The sequence below is a fragment of the Artemia franciscana genome, chromosome 15 (genome assembly GCF_032884065.1).
Source record: "Artemia franciscana chromosome 15, ASM3288406v1, whole genome shotgun sequence".
Taxonomy (NCBI): Eukaryota; Metazoa; Arthropoda; class Branchiopoda; order Anostraca; family Artemiidae; genus Artemia; species Artemia franciscana.
In genome coordinates this window covers 15,640,838-15,661,418 of record NC_088877.1, presented here as the reverse complement: position 1 = coordinate 15,661,418, position 20,581 = coordinate 15,640,838, and the positions used below count along the sequence as shown (strand labels likewise).

The 20,581-nt window shown below is 36.1% G+C and overlaps 1 protein-coding gene across 1 annotated transcript in view; it reads left to right on the top strand.

The window, feature by feature from the left end:
• LOC136036541 (SCY1-like protein 2) overlaps positions 1 to 20,581 on the top strand; it is a 116,366-nt gene that overhangs the window by 36,400 nt on the left and 59,385 nt on the right. The window contains exons 2-3 of the mRNA XM_065718846.1: positions 6,863 to 6,997; positions 19,607 to 19,804. Of these exons, the coding sequence (XP_065574918.1) occupies positions 6,863 to 6,997; positions 19,607 to 19,804 (333 nt within the window). The remainder of the gene's footprint in view (positions 1 to 6,862; positions 6,998 to 19,606; positions 19,805 to 20,581) is intronic.

Here is a 20,581-nt window from a genome sequence, read left to right as displayed (position 1 = left end):
TCTTCTTCCCCATTTGATCCTATGTTCTCCCGTTGCCTTTCCTGTGCTCCTTAAGGCAAAGTCCATCGAAATAATCCATATAAAAGGGGATAGAAAATTTTCATACATTTTCCTTTTCATAATCTTCAGTAACTTATTTCTAAATTCAGAGCCACCATATTTAAAGGACAACTCATTTGCACAGTATTAGCACCTGGGGCCTCATTATGTTTTAATCCCTTTAGTACTTTCGCTAATTCTTCATCACAAAACAAATCTGCCTTCACATCCAAGGTATCACAAAGTTTTTCATTTTCCTTTATATCTTTCCCTGCAACTCTATCCCGGTTTAGCACATTCTCAAAATGTTCTACCCATTTCTCTTTGACTCTTTCCTTATCTTTAATTGTGGCCCCGTTCCTATCTTTAACTTGGAAAAGTCGGGATTAACTACTCCCTCTAAATTTATCAACATACCATTACAATATTTTACTATTATGCCGTCTAGCTGCATCTTTCAAATTCTCGGCAGTTTTATCCGTGGCCTCCGTTTCATACTTCTTCATTTTATATTTTAATGATTTTTCCACTTTTCTTATATACATCTTGCGTTCAGGCGATCTATTTCCCAGATAGTTCTTGTGCAAACCCCTTTTCTTCTCTTTTAAATATAAAGCTTTTTCACTAATATTCCTAAATGCGTTCCTAACTTTTTTATCCTAAGGCACTATCAGCAACTTCACAAATTATTTTCATAAAATTTGTTCATCCATCTTCTGCATTGTTAAATTTTTAATTCTCCAGTTTAGTAATCAACTGTTCCTGGAAATTTTCTCTCAAATTTTCTTCATGGATTCTACCAGTATCATAACCTCCCGGAAGGTAGTTACCCTTCCGAAATTTCAGCTTTAAATTAACATTAGACTCTACTAGATAATGATCTCTACTTTCAACACAAGTAAAAGCACCCCTATATACCCTTATATCTTGTATTGGTTCTGCCGGTCTTCGGTTTACAATTATATAAGCAATAACCTTTGCTGTCTTAATATCACGTTAATACCACGTTAACTTATGACCAACTACTTCATTGGTTATAACTAGTTTGTTATATCTACAGAATTGCAGCAGTCTGTATCCATTACTCCAGCCATCACGTCAAATTTACCTAGGCTAGGATACCATTTATCCCTATTTCTATCATCTTGGGCGTTAAAATCCCATAATAATAGGACCATATTTCTACCTTGGACCCTGTCTATTTGCAAAATTTACAAGTAAAATTTATATGCGTCACTACAATCTCCGTCAATCGGTTCTACAGGCCTTATACTACTATTAAATAAATAAAAAAAAACAAGTTTTTTCAACTGAAAGTAAGGAGCAACATTAAAAATTAAAACGAACAGAAATTATTACGTAAATGAGGATGTTTGTTTGTCATCAATACCTCGCTCTTTACGCTGAAGCTTGAATTTTTTTCCAACTCATTAAGAATATCCCCTTGAATCAAAAGGCTGTTTAAATTAAAAGGCCATTTTTTAATTAAGTCTGGTAGATCCGGCACCCCATTCGTGGAAATTCTCTTCCCCCTTCAAAAATTCCTCCATGTAAAGATCCTCCCACGTAACCCTCTCCCCCGACCCCTACCCTCAGAAAAAATTCCCCCTGAAAACGTTTGTATGCTTCCCAATAACCAATACTATATGTAAACAATGGGCAAAGTTCATAACTTGCAGCCCTTCCCCCGGGGACTGCAGAAGACTAAGTCGTCCTCAAAGACATAGTTATTTGATTTCTCGACTATGCTGAACAAAATGGCTATTTCAAAATTTTGATCTAGTGAATTTGGAAAAAAATGAGCGTTATAGGGGGCCTAGTTGTCCTCCAATATTTTTAGTCACTTGACAAGGGCTCTAGAACTTTTTATTCCCGTTTGTTTTTACAGGTAGGAGCTTAAAACCTGTACAGTAGGGTTCTCTGATACTCTGAATCTGATGATATGATTTTCATTATGACTATATGAATTTTAGGGGGGTTTTCCCTCTTTTTCGAAAATAAGGCAAATTTACTCAGGCTCGCAACTTTTGATGAATAGGACTAAAGTTATTGAAACTTATATATTTAATCAGCATAAAAATCCCATTCTTTTGACATATCTATTGATATCAAAATTTCGTTTTTATAGTTTCGGTTACTATCGAGTCGGGTCGTTCCTTACTTACAGTTTATTACCCCAAACTGTTTGATAACTGAAATCCTGTACTTTTTAGTCATAAAATGAACGATTAGTGTTCTATTATTAATACCTCCCCAGCCTAAACAAAACTTAGCAGATTCCCATATCACTATGAGCCCTACTCCCTGTCTATGTACCCAATCCTTCATACCTGAGTAAATAAATTGTAAATCACCTAGTTTCGTTGTCCCTACAAGTTCCAGCATTGTTATCGTTTCATTTTTGTGCGTCGGTCCTCAGTTTTGAACCCTTGTATGTTCTTTTGCCCCTTGTATGTTCTTTTGCTTAATAGAGTGCTTGGTTTGACTGATTGATATACAAGTTTTGTTCAGCTTAAATGAAGATTTGACACAAGGCTGTGACAACTGGGACACTCTAGCTCAATGTTTGGTGGCTCAATGGTTTAGTAGCTACTTCTGAAGCCTCTATCAAGAACAAACGGACATACTGGATTCTGACAAAATACAAACAAAACACTATTCTCTACAAGTACGCAACAACAGCTGCTATGCTAGTATATATCAGTAATAAACATTCACGCAAAAATATTACACAGCTATAATAGCTGCGACTACTTGCCACTTTGACTGTGACTACTTTGAACTACTCGTGGATGACCTGGGATTACATGGGACTGCGCCCGCGACTACATACGACTGTTACTGCGTGCAACTGCAACTGTGACTACTTGCAACTGCTACTGTAACTACTACTGCTACTATTACTACTACTCTGACTAATACTACTAGCACTTTTACTACAACTATTACTTCTATTACTATTGCTACTATTACTACTTCTACTACTAGTACTGTGACTACTATTGAACTAAGTTCAAATAGTTTAAGTACATCCAGGTTGTCGAAATGGCGCAGGTGCAATATATTAGAAACAGAATAAAATATTTTTTTGAAACTATCAAGGAAAGTTGGAGGGGTACAGACTAAACCAATATAAATTAAGTGTATATATATATTGTCCAAAGGTCGTCTGTGAACTTTAGGCATGTTGTTGGGAATCAAACAGTTCGTGGTAACAAACTAACTAACTAAGTAAGTAATAACTAATTAAGTAAGTAACAAACTAACTAACTAAGTAAGGAGCTACCCGACTCAATAGTAACCAAAACTCTAAAAAATAGAATTTTGATACCAATAGCTACATCAAAAGAATCGCATTTTAATGCTGATTTTAAATATATAAGTTTCATCAATTTTAGTCTTACCCATCAAAAGTTACGAGCCTCACTCATCACACCATCAGATTCAGTGTATCAGAGAACCCTACTGTAGAAGTTTCAAGCTCCTATCTACAAAAATGTGGAATTTTGTATTTTTTGCCAGAAGGCAGATCACGGATGCGTGTTTATTTGTTTTTTTTTTTGTTTTTTTTTTTTTTTTTTTTTTCCAGGGGTGATCGTATCGACCCAGTTGTCCTAGGATGTTGTAAGAGGGCTCATTCTAAGGGAAATGAAAAGTTCTAGTGCCCTTTTTAAGTGACCAAAAAAATTGGAGGGCACCTAGGCCCCCTCCCACGCTACTTATTTTCCCAAAGTCAGAGTTTCAAAATTCTGAGATAGCCATTTTATTCAACGTAGTCGAAAATCCTTATAACTATGTCTTTGGGGACGACTTACTCCCCCACAGTCCCCGTGGGAGGGGCGACAAGTTACAAACTTTTACCAGTGCTTACATGCAGTAATGGTTATTGGGAAGTGTACAGGCGTTTTCAGGAGGATTTTTTTGGTTGGGAGGAGGGGTTGAGAAGAGGGGAATATGCTGGGGGAACTTTCCATCGAGAATTTGTCATGGGAGAAGAAAATTTCCATGAAGGGAGAGCAGGATTTACTAGCATTATTTAAAAAAAAATTAAAAAACAAATATGAAAAAGTTTTTTTCAGCTGGAAGTAAGGAACAGCATTAAAACTTAAAAGAAACAGAAATTATTACCCATATGAGGGGGTCACCTCCTTCTAATACCTCGCTCTTTACGCTAAAGTATTTTTAGTTATTTCAACTATTTATTCTACGGCTTTTGTGATTCAGGGGTCATTCTTAATGAATTGGGACAAAATTTACGCTTTAGTGTAAAGAGCGAGGTATTGACGAGGGGGCGAACCCCCTCATATATGTAATAAAAACATGAGAATACAAAAGTTCTTTACGTAAGCTAATTTATAAGCTACGTAAATCTTTTACTCATAAAAAGATTCGTAAAAAATTAAAAGTTCTAGTTGCCTTTTTAATTAACCAAAAAATCGGAGGGCAACTAGGCTTCATCCCCCGCTCTTTTTTCTCAAAATCATTCGATCAAAATTATGAGAAAGCCATTTAGCCAAAAAAAAAAAAAAAAAAAAAAAAAAAAAAAAAAAAAAAAAAAAAAAAAAAAAAAAAAAAAAAAAAGAAATGCAAATTTCGTTTTGATTATTCCTCTGCGGAGAGCCAAAATCAAAACATGCATTGATTCAAAAATGTTCAGAAATTAAATAAAAATAACAACTTTTTTAACTGAAAGTAAGGAGCGACATTTAAACTTAAAACGAACAGAAATTACTTCGTATATTAAAGAGGCTGCTTCCTCATCAACGCCCCGATCTTTACGCTAAAGTTTTTTACTGTTTTAAAAGGAAGAATTGAGAGAAAGAGTCAAACTTTCGCGTAAAGAGCGGGGCGTTGATGAGAAAGCAGCCTCTTTCATATACGAAGTAATTTCTGTTCGTTTTAACTTTTAATGTCGCTCCTTACTTTCAGTTAAAAAAAAACTTGTTTTTTTTATTTAATTTTGAACTAAATGGAAAGACACTAGGTGCATCCAATTGGGTTAGAAGGCTGCTATTTTAGGAACGGCTAAGGGTATTAAGTTACAACAGTCAAGGCATGCCTAGTGAAAATCTGAATTAAATTCAAAGACACTATTCACATCCAAGGTTGTCAGAAGGGTGCATCTGTGATATCTCGTGGAAGGTTGAAGCAATGAAGCTGAGACTTTCTGGGCATTTGAAGGGGTATGGCTGATTAAACTATATTGGTATTCAAGGTTGTAGCATGATAAGATTAGAATTCCTTCAGCCGTATAAAATCCCGAATGTTATGCATGTTTTCAACGCATTTATTCAAATATAATTCTTCGTAATACTACTAATAACTCACCGCAGCAACGAGCACCCTGAAGCCAACACAGCTACGCACGCTCCTCCTCCAACCCAATCTATTCAAAGCCTTCCTCTTTACACACTCCCAGGAAGTTCCCATTTCCTTTAAATCTTTATTTATGACACCCTCCCCCCTGACGAGGACGACCTGCTTTCCGTTTAGCCCTAGAAGGTTGAAAAGGACAATCTGCGGCAATCTACCATCCTTTATCCGCACAACGTGTCCTAGCCATCTCAACCTTTCTTTCATTATAGACCTAGAAAGTAGGATTGTACCACATTTTTCGCACAACCTACTATTTGAAATACCGTCAGTCAGCCGAGTACCCAGAACAATCCGTAGGCAATTTCTCTGGAAAACATAATTGCAAATCTTCATCCGCTTTTCGGAGCACCCATGCTTCAAAGCCATATTCGACCACTGTCATCACTGTAGCTTCCAATATTCTAATCTTGGTTTGCAGACTTATCTTTCTATTCTTCCAAACTTTTTTAACTGTGAAACATCTCGTACCCATCCTTCCAAATTACTATAGTAAAATTAAAATTTGTAGCAAAAATCAAATTAAACGAACAAAATTAATTTGAGAAACTTTTCCCATGAAAAAAGTTCTTCACAAGAAAAGTATAGAACTGTATTAGGCTAAATTTGAGTGGAAATAAAGCCAAATAAAATATACAAGCGTAAAACAATCACTAATAGCTATCAACAGATAAATAAAGCCCAAAATGAACAGAAAGCACAAAAAACATCAAATTCAAACTTAGAACGAGCAAGTAGGAGTTACGTTCCCTGCGATTTGTGAAGACCAGAACGTAATTTGACTTTATTGAAAAACAAAAATTAATTTAAACGTCTTCTTTTTAACTTCAATACATCCAAAATTGTTGGGACATTCAGGAATGAAATTCAGTATATATTTCAATTCCCAATCTGTAATTTTAATCCATATTCATATGCTATTTTCGTTAATCTTGATTATTCTGGTGATTTCTTTTTTTGATGCTATGGGAAATGAAAACATATAACTTGAAAATTGTTTTCAGCGAAGTGGAAATAATGTTCTAGTTTTTACAATCTATGTAAATGTAAATGAATAATTCAGTACTGTGTTCTGGCCTCTACTGTTTTGTATTGGTTTAATAATAAATGTTTTCTCTCTCTCCAAAATAGCCCTACTCCTCTTGGTAGTTACTGTTTGTTTTAAGTTCAACCCATTTTTGTTGTGATTTGCTGTCGTTTTGGAGTCATTTATCTATTGATAGTGATTTTCGTCGCTCGAAATATTATTTGACTTGATTTTTACTCTTCTTTGGTTTAATGTAACCCTTCACTTTTCTTAAAAAAACTTTTATCTTGGGAAATTTTTTTCAAAATTGATACACGTAAAAACACTACTACTAATACTACTTATTTATTACACTACTACTTAGTGATGTATATAGATAAATTGTTGTATTTCAAAGGAATAACACTATTCTTTGATTTGCAGGAGTTTTCAATATTCTTATTTGATAAGAGGGGATGTGACCGTATTCATCGTCTGAAAAAGAAGGATACTCTTTCAGATATTTTACGAAAAGGAGTAAAGGAATTAGCAAGGTGTCGGCACCCCAGATTTCTTCAGGTAGGCTAAATTTTAATATATGCGATTCTAAATGTCAATAAATAAAAAAAAAACAAGTTTTTTTAACTGAAAGTAAGGAGCGACATTAAAACTTAAAACGAACAGAAATTACTTCCTATATGAAAGAGGCTGCTTCCTCATCAACACCCCGCTCTTTACGCTAAAGTTTGACTCTTTCTCTCAACTCTTCTTTTTAAAACAGTGAAAAACTTTAGCGTAAAGAGCGGGGCGTTGATGAGGAAGCAGCCCCTTTCATATACTAAGTAATTTCTGTTCGTTTTAAGTTATAATGTCGCTCCTTACTTTCAGTTAAAAAAACTTGTTTTTTTTTTTTAATTTAATTTCTGAACGTTTTGAATCAATGCATGTTTTGATTTTGGCTCTCCGCAGAGAAATAATTAAAACGAAATTTGCATATTTATTGTTTTTTTAATAAATGCCTTTCTCATAATTTTGATGGTATGATTTTGAGAAAAAAAGAGCGGGGGAGGAAGCCTAGTTATCCTCCGATTTTCGGTTAATTAGAAAGGCAACTAGAACTTTTAATTTTTTACAAATCTTTTTATTAGTAAAAGATATACGTAACTTATAAATTAGCTAACGTAAAGAACTTTTGTGTTCTCATGTTTTTATTACATATATGAGAGGGCTCGCCCCCTCGTCAGTACCTCCTCTTTACACTAAAGCTTAAATTTTGTCAAATTCATGAAGAATGACCCCTGAATCACAAAAGCCGTAGAATAAATAGTTGAAATTACTAAAAATAGTTTAGCATAAAGAGGGAGGTATTAGGAGGAGATGAGCCCCTCATATGGGTAATAATTTCTGTTCGTTCAAGTTTTAATGCTTCTCCTTACTTCCAGCTGAAAAAAACTTTTTCTTATTTATTTTTTCATTTTTTTAAGTAATGCTAGTAAATCCTACCCTCCCTTCATGGAAATTTTCTTCCCCCATGACAAATTCCACGATGAAAAGTTCCCCCAGCATATCCCCCTCTTCTCAACCCCTCCCCCAAGCAAAAAATCCTCCTGAAAACGCCTATACACTTCCCAATAACCATTGCTATATGCAAGCAATGGTCAAAGTTTGTAACTTGTAGTCCCTCCCATGGGGACTGTGGGATGTAAGTCGTACCCAAACACATAGTTATAAGGTTTTTCGACTACGCTGAATAAAATGGCTATCTCAGAATTTTGATCCGTTGACCTTGGGAAAATAATTAGCGTGGGAGGGGGCCTAGGTGCCTTCCAATTTTTTTGGTCATATTTAAAGGGAACTAGAACTTTTCATTTCCGTTAGAATGAGCCCTCTCGCAACATTCTAGGACAACTGGGTCGATACGATCACCCCTGGGAAAAAAAAACAAAAAACAAAAAAACAAACAAATAAACACGCATCCGTGATTTGCCGTCTGGCAAAAAATACAAAATTCCACATTTTTGTACATAGGAGCTTGAAATATTTACAGTAGGGCTCTCTGATGCGCTGAATCTGATGGTGTGATTTAAGATTATGTGATTATCTGTGATTATTAAGATTATCTGATGGTGTGATCGTTAAGATTCTGACTTTTAGGGGGTGTTTCCCCCTATTTTCTAAAATAAGGCAAATTTTCTCAGGCTCGTAACTTTTGATGGGTAAGACTAAACTTGATGAAACTTATATATTTAAAACTAGCATTAAAATGCGATTCTTTTGATGTAGCTATTGGTATCAAAATTCCATTTTTAGAGTTACCTTACTACAGTTCGTTACCAGGAACTGTTTGAATTAGTTTTAGTTCGCAGCTGGTTGAATGTCCGACATCTTACTGCATTGGTTCATTGGATTTGCATCTACTTAATGTGAGGAGAGAAACCCAGACTGACTAAGCTGGTTTGATGCATGTATTTCTATGGTTATAGTGCGGTTTCTACGGATCGAAACAAGTTTGTGGGTTAGAAATAGTTTTAACAAGCCAACGATAATACTCAAACAAGTAGGCCTATACTCAAAAGATACCACACTGCAATTGTTTCTTTTTCAAATTGCTCACCTTTCTGAATCCTTCTTGCCATGAACAAGGGTCAGTGTTGCAAATTTCTAAAATAATAAAGTTTCTAGATTGCATCTATGTGAGTATTACTAGTTTTCAGTAAAGGCCATATCTGGGGGGGTGAGTGGGTAAGAGGCTGCCCCTTAAATCTTTTGTCCGACTCGTAAAAATATAGCAACAAAGAATATAAACAAATTTTCGATGTGTTTTGAGTTTTTATTGCCCCCTCCTGTCGAACAAAATCCGGGATGCGCCCTGGGCTTTAGTTATTTTTTACTAGAAAACGATATCAAAACCCAAAATTAAATTTACCATATAACATTGGTTTAAAATAATAACAAAATCAGAGGTAAAGGCCATACAGATCCAATGTTTTATTATTTATTTATTTATTTTCCAGAGGAACTTCATACGGAAGGTGTAGTCGCACAAAACTACGGAGGGGGCTCAATCGATTGGAAATTGGAGGCTCTAGCCCCTTTTTTCCCCACGTCCCTTTTCCCCCCGCGCCCCTTTCCCCCAAACACATCCGATGAAAATTTTAAGATTGCAATTTTGTTAAAAATAGTTCAAAGGTCAGATAACAAAAACCCAGGTGTCAAAACAACCCCCCAGGGCCCGGGAGCAAGCATTGTAAGTTATGCTCTGGGGGTATATTTGGCTCTTACGAAAGGGATGCTCGTATAAACTTCAGAGAGGGCTCATTTGATTGGAAATTGGAACTTCAAGTTCAGTTTTTAAGAGTCAAAAGAGATCGGAGGGTAAATAGCCCCCCATGCCCCTTTCCCTCAATCCAATCCGATAAGAACTTCGAGGAAACAACCCTTTTAAAAATCAGGGTCGACACAACCCATCTGAGCCCGAGAGCAGGTGTTGTAAGTTTCGCCCTGGGGGCATATACGGTTTTTACGAAAGGGATGCTCATATGCTTCAGAGAGGGCTCATTTGACTGGACATTGAAAGTTTGAGTTCACTTTTTAAGAGTCGAAAGAGATCTGAGGGCAACCAGTCCCCACTCCTTCCCCCCCAAACCCATCCGATAAAAATTTGAGATAGCAATTTTGTCAAAGTAGTTCAAAGGTCAGATAAGAAAAACTCCGTTATCGATACAACCCCCCATAGCCCAAGGGCAAGCGCTATAAGTTGTGCCCTGGGGGCATATATGGTTCTTATGGAAGGGATGCTCGTATAAACTTCATAGAGGTCTCATTTGATTGGAAATTGAAAGTTCTAGCTCACTTTTTCAAAGTCAGAAGAGATCGTGGGGCAACTAGCACCCATGCTCTTTTCCTTGAAACCCAACCGATACAAATTTTAATATAGACATTATTTTTTTAATAGTTAAAAAACTAGAAAAAAAAGATCCGATACAAACCCTCAGGACCCGAGGGCATGCATTTTATAAACTTCAGAGAGGACACTTTTGATTGAAAATTGAAAGTTTTAGTTAACTTTTTAAGAGTCAGAAGAGATCTGAGGGCAACAAGCCCCACCCCCCAATCCGTTTTGCCCGAACCAGTCTGACAAAAATTTTGCGATAGCCACTTTGTTAGAAATAGTATAACAAAAATTTCAGTGTCAACATAACCCTCCAGGCCCAGAGGCAGGCGCTGTAAGCTATGCCCTGGGGTGTATATGCTTCTTTGGAAGGAATGTTTGTAAAAACTTCAGAGAGGGCTCATTTGATTGGAAATTGAAAGTTCTGGTTCACTTTTTAAGAGTAAAAAGAGAACGGAGGGTAGCGAGCCCCCGCCACCCACGTCCTTTTTTTCCAAATGTATCCGATAAAAATTTTGAAATAGCCTCAATAGCTCAATAGTCAATAGGTCACATAAGAAAACTCCGTTGTCGACGCAACCAACCCCCTCAGGGCCCAGAGGCAGGCACTGTTAGTTATGCCCTGGGGACGTACATGGTTCTTATGGGAGGAATACTCCTATAAACTTTGGAGAGGGATCACTTGATTGGAAATTGAAAGTTTTAGTTCACTTTTTAAGAGTCAAAAGAGATCGGAGGGCAACTAACTTCACCCCTCCCCCACACCCTCTTCTCGAAAACCTATCCGATTAAAATTTCGATATACCCATTTTGTTAAAAATAGGTCAAACGTCAGATATGAAAAACTTCTTTTTTCGATACAACCCCTAAAGCTTCGGGGCATATATGGCTATTGTGGAAGGGATGCGCGTATAAACTTCGGAAAGGGTCCATTTGAATGGAAATCGGAAGTTCTAGTTCATTTCTAAGAGTTGAAAGAGATCAGAGGGCAACTAGCCCCCCACGCCCTTATTCCCAAATCCATCTGATACAAATTTTTAAATAGCTATTTAAAAAAAAATCAAAAATTAGATGACAAAAATTCTAGTGTTGAAACAAACCCCCAGGGTCCGGGGCAAATGTTGTAAGTTATGTCTTAGGGGCGTATATGGTTTTTATTAAAGGAATGCTTGTATAAACTTCGGAGAAGGTTAATTTGATTGGAAATTGAAAGTTCTAGTTCACTTTTTAAGAGTCAGAAGAGATCCAAGGGCAATTAGTCCCCCACACCCTTTTCCCCAGACCCATCTGATAAAGATTTCGAGATTGCCATTTTGTTTGAAATAGTTCAAAGATCATATAGCAAAAATTCCGCCGTCAAAACAACCCCCCTGGGCCCGGAACAGACGTTGTAAGTTATGCCCTGGGGGTATTTATGGTTCTTATGGAAGAAATACTCGTATAAACTTCAGAAAGGGCTCGTTTTATTCAAAATTGAAGGTTCTAGTTCACTGTTTAAGAGTCAAAAGAGAACAAAGGGTAGCCAGCCACCCACCCCATACCTTTTTTCCCAAACGAATCTGATAAAAATTTTGAGATAGCCATTTTGTTAAAAATAGTTCTAAGATCATATTACAAAAACACCGGTGTCAACAACCTTCCCCCCCAGGGCCCGGGGGCAGGCGTTGTAAGTTGTGTTCTTGGGGCATGTATGGTTCTTATGGAAGGGATGTTCATATAAACTACAGAGAGGGCTCATTTGATTGGAAATTCAAAGCTCTATCTCACTTTTTAGAGTCGAAAAAGATCCAATGGTAACTAGCCCCCCCTCCCTCATGCCCTTTTTCCCAAGCCCATCCGATAAAATTTTTAGATAGTTATTTTTTTTAATAGATAAAATATCAGATAAAAAAATCCCCAGTGTCGACACAATCCCCCAGGCACCGAGGGGCAGACGTTTTAAGTTATGTCCTGGGGGTAACTGGATCTTATGATTGGGATGCTTGTATAAGCTTCAGAAAGGGCTCATTTAACTGGAAATTGAAAGTTCTTGTTCTAGTTTACTATTTAAGAGTCAGAAGAGATCCGAGAGCAAATAGTCCCTCCACGCCGTTTTTCCCCATATCCATCCGATAACAATTTTGAGAGAGCCATTTTCTTAAAAATAGTTGAAAAGTCAGATAAAAAAGGGTTGCGTCGACACTCAGGTGTCGACGCAACCCCCCAGGACCCGATGATGGTAGCCGTTGTAAATGCTCTGGGGCATATATGATTCTTATGGAAGGGAGGCTCATATAAACTTCGGAGAGGGCTCATTTTATTGGAAATAGAAAATTCTGGTTCACTTTTAAGAGTCAAAAGAGATCCGACGGCAAATAGTCCCACCCCTAGCTCTTTTTTCCGCAAACCCCATCCGATACAAATTTTGCGATAGCCATTTTTTTTAAATAGTTTAAACATCAGATAACTAAAACTTCGGGGTCGACAAAGCATCCTAGAGCCGAGGGGCAAGTGTTTTGAATTATGCCCGGAGGTGTATAAGATTTATTTAAGGGGTGATCGTATAAACTTCGAAGGTGGTTCATTTGATTGGAACTTGAAAGTTCTAGTTACTTTTTTATGAGTCAAAAGTTAACGGAAGGCATCTAACTCCCTTAAGCAAACACCCTCTTTTTCCCAAGTGCATCAAATAAAATTTTTGAAATTGTCATTTTGTTTGAAATAGTCCAACGGTAAGAGAACAAAAACTTCTCTGACAACATACCCCCCCCAGGTCACTGGAATGTATGCCGCGGGGACATATAAGCTTTTTATGGAAGAAGTGGTTGTATAAACTTTGGAGGGGAGTCAAACAACAACCTTTTAAGAGTCAAAAGAGATCCGATGGTGACTAGGCCACCTCCCTTTCAACCTTCCTTTTCCCAAACGCTTCCAAGTGAATCTTTTATATAGCCATTTTGTTAAAGATAGACCAAAGATAATATAACAGAAATTCCAGAGATAAAACAGCCCCCCCCCCACAGAACCCGGGGGCAAGTGTTGGAAAATGTTTCCTGGGGGCACATAAGGTTTTTATGGAAGGTATGGTCGTATAAACTTTGAAGGGGGCTTGTTCGATTGTAAACCAGAGTTTCTAGTGCCCTTCTATAGAGTCAAAAGTGATCGGACGGCAACTAGACCCTCAAGGCCCTTTTTCCTAAAATGCATCCAATCAAAATTTTGAGGTATCTACTTTGTTCAAAATAGTTTAAAGATCAAACAACAAAAACTTCGGGGTCAATACCCCCCCCCCTTCCCCCCGAGCTCAGGGGCAAGTGTTGTACACTATGCCCCGAGGGCATATAAGCTTTTATGTGAGGGGTGGTCGTATATATTCAGAGATGGCTAGTTTGACTGGAAACTGGAAGTTCTAGTTACCTTTTTAAGAGTATAAAACGCCCTTTCACCCATTTGGCCTTTTCACCCACGCCTTTTCCCCAAATATATCCGATAAAAATTTGAGATAGCCATTTTGTTCAAAATAGTCCAAAATTCAATTCACTATAAATTATGGGTTGAGAAATCCTCCATAGCATCCTTGATAAGAATTATAACTTATGTAAGTTGTAAGTTCTTAAGAATCGAAAGAGATCAAAAAGTTACAAGCCCCCCCCCCTCTTGTGCCTTTTTTCTCCGAATACATCTTATTAAAATTTTGAAATAACCATTTTGTTTAAAGTCGTGCACAACTCAAATTATTATAGCTGAGGGGCTATGAAATTTTCCCTAGCCCCTGGGGCAAGGATTGTAGCTTATGTAAGTTGCCCGTTATCATAATATAGGGTTCTACGGAAGGGGCGGTTGTATTAGCCTTGGAGGAGGCTCTCTTGATCAGAAATTGAAACTTCTAACTCTATTTTAAGAGTCAAAAGTGATAACTGGCCAACTAGTCCACGCCCAACTCTCCCAAAGGGCATCCAGGAAAAAATTGGGAAATAGTTCAAAGGCCAAATAACTGTGCTTCCGGGGTTAACCCCCTCAGCCCTGGGGAAATGGCTCTGAATTACAAAATTTAATTATTATTACTTTGATACTTTGTTTACTTTGATACTTGGATTTAGTGATTTACGTGGTAAGTTCAATTTAAGGTACAAGGGCTGTAAGTTGTGCAAGTTGGTTATTGTTACTTTGTTATTTTGTTTACTTTGATACCTTGTCAACTTTGATCCTTTTTTACTTTTATAATTAGGTACTTTGATATTGTTACTTTGATAATAGTTTTGATACTTTGATGAAAGTTTGACGTTGAAAGAAAAATTTAATTTTGAAATAAGGAGCTTTTTAAAAACTTGAAACCTTTAAAAAAAACGAACAGAAATCAATCAAAAAACTTCCGAAGGTTTTTTTTCCTCAATTCTTTCCAAAAGAATTGGGGTTACGTAATTCTAATGAATGGCGTCTTCACTACAAACAAGAGCATGGCTACTGCCCGTTTCCCAAACGGTAAAAGTATCATTCTCTTACTTAAATAAACAATTTTCTTACTTGATTTCCACATTATCATTCATTTACTTAAGTGGCTACAAAGTTCTTGAAAGTTAGTTTCCCTTTTTTATTATATTTTATTATTTTTATTATAATTTTATTATATTTTTATTATATTTATTAGGAGAATAAACTTCAAATACAAGTGAGAATTGGTTTAAGGGTTGGCTGTTAGATGGATGGTTTAAGGATTGGTCGTGTTCAGGGAGTAGGGGTTATGTACCTTGAAAGAATGGTGTTCTTGCTACAAACAAGAATATGGCTACTGCCCGTTTCCTTAACAATAAAAACATTATTCTCTTACTTAAATCAAATAAATAAAAACAATTTTCGACTGAAAGTAAGGAGCAATATTAAAACTTAAAACGAACAGAAATTACTATGTGTATGAGTACAAAAGTATTGATACAAAAAAATAGTAAGTTACAACCCCCCCCCCCCCCGCCATGAAAAAAAAATAAAAAGCTGTTCACCATCTATAAAAAGATATGATATTTAATATTTTCTGTATAATTTTTGCCTGTACACTTCTGACCACAATAGCGAGTGAGTTAAGCCTTTTATTGTAAAAAAAAAAATAATAAAAAAAATGGTTTTGAACCATCTTTTGGGGTCATTCACTCTTTGTGACAATTTGTATTTGTCAAACCATTTAGTATGTTGCCTAGCTCTGTGGCATCGCTTAGTAACTATGGTAATAATGAAGAGTGGGGAATGACGATAAAGACACAACTTGCATATTCGTAAAAGACATATTAAACATCAAATAGTATTTCTTTTAGGGGTGTAACAAGAAAAACAGAAGAAAGAGATAGAAATGTGTAGAACCATAGAAGACATTTGAAACGAGGGTTTTAAGTATAGGCAAAGAAGAGTTAACTAGTCTCTGTTTCTTTTAAAAATAATATTTTAATAAACAGTATCAACTTCGACGAAAATCTCAAAAATTTACTCTTCAATATTTAACTCTTTGTAACAACGTAGCGTATTTTTCCGTTTTTTAAAGTTCAATATATTTCGCTTAAATTACAGAATTCAAAGTTTTATAACAAAAAGTCCATTTCTTTATTTTCAATCCCGTCATATCTATTTATTATACGGTCGATGTCTACCTCAACATTTCGGTGAGCGTTTATAATGACTATCCTGTCAGTCAGGAGTCCTGTCAGTTTAGAGCTCTTCGTTAGTATTTTCTTTTCTATTCATCCTAAGATATTCGAATAAAGACCAAAATCGTCAGAAAAATAGGAACTTTAGTAAAGATGTATGTAGGTATGTGCTTCAAACTAAGTATATGAGTCGAAATACTCCTTAAAAACATATAATTATGTGTTTGTTATCTTTGTACTTGATAGGTATAGAATGGTGATTTAAATTCTCAGGTTTTCAAGCTGTGGAGATTTCTAATTATTATTTTTTTTAAATCTTGATATTTTCAGATATTAAATTTAAATGTTTGAATCTCGATATGTCTGTCGGAGCACAATAATAAAAACTTGAAATTTGATTCAGATTTAGCTTTAAGTAAGTGAATTGTCCTGTAAAATTTTGATTTATAAGAAACTAATCGTGGAAATATGATTGGATGGCATTTATTAAAATAAATATAAAAATCCTCAGCGGTATATATAGCAGCTTAGACAATTTTGTGGACAAATATATGCATCCCAACAAAAACATAACTATATTTTGTGACTGATTGGTTTTGAGAAGGTGAGAAGTTCTTGAGTAATATTGCACGTGGTTAACTAAAGTTGTGTAAATTTCCCCTTCGTATCATTTTATTCTTATTTTTAAATGTTTGAAAAAAAAATCAATGCCATTTCACTAATTAAAACTGAGAATTCAGAGATCCATCTATACCAGCTAGATAAAAAAAAAAAAAAAAAAAAAAAAAAACACATAATTATTTGCCTTCTTTTATAAACACTTTTTCGAAAATCTATTCTTCTTAAATTATTACTCCAACCTTTGAAGGAGTGTTTTGCCTCATGTACTTAGTTTTAAATATATACTTATACGAACCTTTATTAAAGTTTAAAGAGTATGGCCTATATTTTAGTGTTTTAGGATGAACATAGGTGATTTGTCACATAATGTAGAGCTTTAATTAGATGAAAATAGGCAGTAAAGTGGTCACCATTTGATCACCAAAATCCAAAACTTGAATTAATAATTTTTGCACTTCTTATACATTTAATTTCTATCATACAGTTTCCCTAAAAACAACAATGTTCTAAAACCCACCCTGCTTCCCAAATAAGCAAACCCAAAAAGCCAAGACAGACAGCCACAAAAAGTAATAATATCAATTTCCTGGCTTCAGTGCCATAGCAAGACTCGAAAACAAATTTTTGACAGTAAATAGAATTAAATATTTTGCTTTTCAGCCCCGTTGTGACAGCACAATCCTGAAACATTATTTCGACAGCCTAAAGAATTTAGGATTTTAAATTTCCCCTCCTTGTTATTCTGAAATGAAGATTTTCGTCTCCCGGTTGGATTTTGAGGTAAAACGGACAGATTTCCTTGATAAACCTAAATTTACTTAAATACTTTTTTGCAGTATGCGTCATTAGTAAATCTAGCAGAAACCACCCAAAGTAACTAAAACCTTATTTTAAACTTTTTTGTAAGAAGAAATGGTCGTAATAATTAAAAAATTATTAAAAACTAAGCTATTAAAAACCAGTAACTTTCGTCCCAACCCAAATCAGAGCAAGCGGACTCAACCACAAATCCGCCACTACGCCAGAGGGGGCACCCCCTGGATTCACCACTGGCACATAGTATGTTTTTATTTAGTTGAACACTACTCTCAACATTTCCTGAAAGACACACCTCAGCACCCTTCGTATTTTGGGAAAGTAGAAGTCAAATATGCATATCCTTTATCAACAACATATACAATATTTAAACAATGAACAAATTGCCTAAATTACAACCTGTGACCTAAGGTCTTAGAGGGAGGAGTCGACATTCCCAAAGGCATAATTGCTGAACCTTTCAGCAATACTGAATAAAGGTGTCTCAATTTTCTTTAGATGTTGTTTCGGGAAATTGTGGTTTTGAGGGGGGGCTGGTGGCTCTCAAGTCACTTTTCAGTCTTAAAAGCTATAACTTTCAATTTCAAATCAAATAAGACACATCTGAAGTTTATAAGACCACTCATTTGATAAAAACCTTATATATCCAAAGGGTATAACTTACAGCCCTTGCCCCATGGCTCTGAGGGGCTGTGTCAACACTGGAGGCATTGTTACATATTATTTTGACTATTTTGGACAAAAAGCTTATCTCACAATTTCAATCAGATACGTTTGGTGAAATAGGGGTAGTTAGGGGGGTGTTAGCTACCTTCCATCACTTGTACTCTTAAAGTGGAACTAGAACCTCTAATTTTCAACCAAATGAGCCACTTCTAAATTTAAATATAGTCATCACTTCCATAAAAACCTTAAATGTCCCCGGGCATAATTTACAGCGCCTTCCCCCTAGCTCTGGTGGTTTGTATCAATTCCAAAGGCCCTTTTATATGATCTTTGGACTATTTTGAATAAAATGGCTGTCTTAAAATTTGTATTGGATGCATTTTGGGAAAGCATAAAGTGTGTGGAGGGGGGTAGCTGCCCTATGATCACCTTTACTGTTTAAAAGGGCGGTAGAGCTTCTTATTGCCAATTCAATAAGCCCCTCCCGAGGTACATACGACGACCCTTTCTATAAAAACCTTATGTGACCCCCAGGCATAACTTACAACCCTTGCTCTGGGGGGTAAGGGGGGTTGCAATGCTCAAGGACATTATATGTGAACCCTTCAACTAGGGTAAACAAAATTCATGTCTCACAATTTTGATTGGATGTGTTTGGGGAAATGATGGTTGTGGGGGGCTGGTTGCTCTTACATCACTTTAGACTCTTGAAAAGGGCTCTATAACTTACAATTTCAAACTAAATTGGTCCCACCTGAAGTTTATACAACCACTCATGTCATAAGAACCTCATATGCCCCCGAGCGTAACTCACAGCCCTAGCCCCAGAGCTCAAGCAAAAAGCAGTTCATTCTCAAATGGGGTAGGATTATGTCGTAACGAAATATTTTAGGGAAACGGGAAACTCAAAGGAAAATGTAAAGAGGGAGACTTTGAACAGGTTGGGAAGGAGGAGGAGCGTGCGCAGCTGTATTGACCTCAGGTGGCTCAGTGCTACTGAGAGTTGTTAGCAATAGTAGTAGTAGTCAAACCTGGCGAATAAAAACAAAATTACAAACATGTGGAGAATGCCTTCTTATACATGGGTACACACACGGTATTAGCAACGATTCATCATTTATTGTTGCATTAAATGGAACGCAAAAAAGTTTTTTTCTTTCAATCGAAAGCAAAAATTAACTCTCAAAATTAAAACGAAACTTATCTTCTACACTAAGGTATTATTCTCCTGCCAAACTCCCTCTCTTCATTCTAAGTTTAACTTAAATTTACGGGTGATATTATAAATGTGATGGAAACTTAAATTTTATATTCATAATAAACAGTATAAACTTTTGTACAATAGGGAAGTTTACCATTTTTTGGTTTGTGTGAAGACTTAAGTATGATGCAAGTATTGTAGTGATGTTGGGGCATAACAAAAGGCTCTTATTTATATCAAGTTTGTATTGGTTTCAGCAACATCAGATGAATAATAAAAAAAAAACCTGCTAGAAGCCTAAAGGAGTTTATTTTGGATTCCAGGTGCTGTTTTTTTAGAAGAAGAAGACTGTTAATTGAGATAATAATCTTTAATTTTAGGTAGTCCATGGCTCAGAAGAATGCCAAGACACCCTTGCATTTGTGTCAGAGCCAGTCATTGGAAGCTTAGCGAACCTTATTTCTCAGGAGGATGAAGACAAACCCCCATTATCCCCTTCTGTACATATGCACAGTGCAGCCATTATTGACACTACCTATACATTTTTAGATATTGAATATAAATATGGAATACTACAAGTAAGTTTAACTCTGCGTAATGGCTCATTCACAATGAGATTTTATTAATACCGAGATTTAGCTAGTGCTAATTTGAGCCAATCAGATTTTTAATAAAATATATTGAGTAGCTGAAAAATTCTGATTGAGTTAAATTCGTTCTTGCCGAATCCCAACAGTGGTAAAATTTCACTGGAAATGGGCCAAATGTCCAAAAAATGAATAATTGAAGTTAGGTTAAATAGTTTTTCATATTAATTTGCCTCTAAATTAGCCATATTATTATGCACTGTGTCACCTGTATTAATATATGGGGAAGAGGGAGGTGAAGGTCTAAGAAAAAAGCAGTTTTCCTGGAATACGAGACAATGTGTCTTGCTCGTACATAATAGTTTTTTCAATTATTATAAAATGGCGTGCTTCACATGTACTTGTGACTTTCCCATATGCGATGCCTCTCCCCATGTCCTATTTTAGGATTTCTCCTGGTTAATTTAATTTACTGTACACTTCCCAATAACCATTATTATATGTAAACACTGGTCGAAGTTTGTAACTTGCACCCCCTCCCCCAGGGACTGTGGGGGAGTAAGTCATTCCCAAAGACATAGTTATTATAGTTTGTGACTATGCGGAACAAAATGGCTATCTCAAAATTTTGATCTGTTGACTTTGGAGAAAAAATGAGCGTGGGAGGGGGCCTAGGTGCCCTCCAATTTTTTTGGTCACTTAAAAAGGGCACTAGAACTGTTTATTTCCGTTAGAATGGGCCCTCTTGCAACATTCTAGGATCACTTG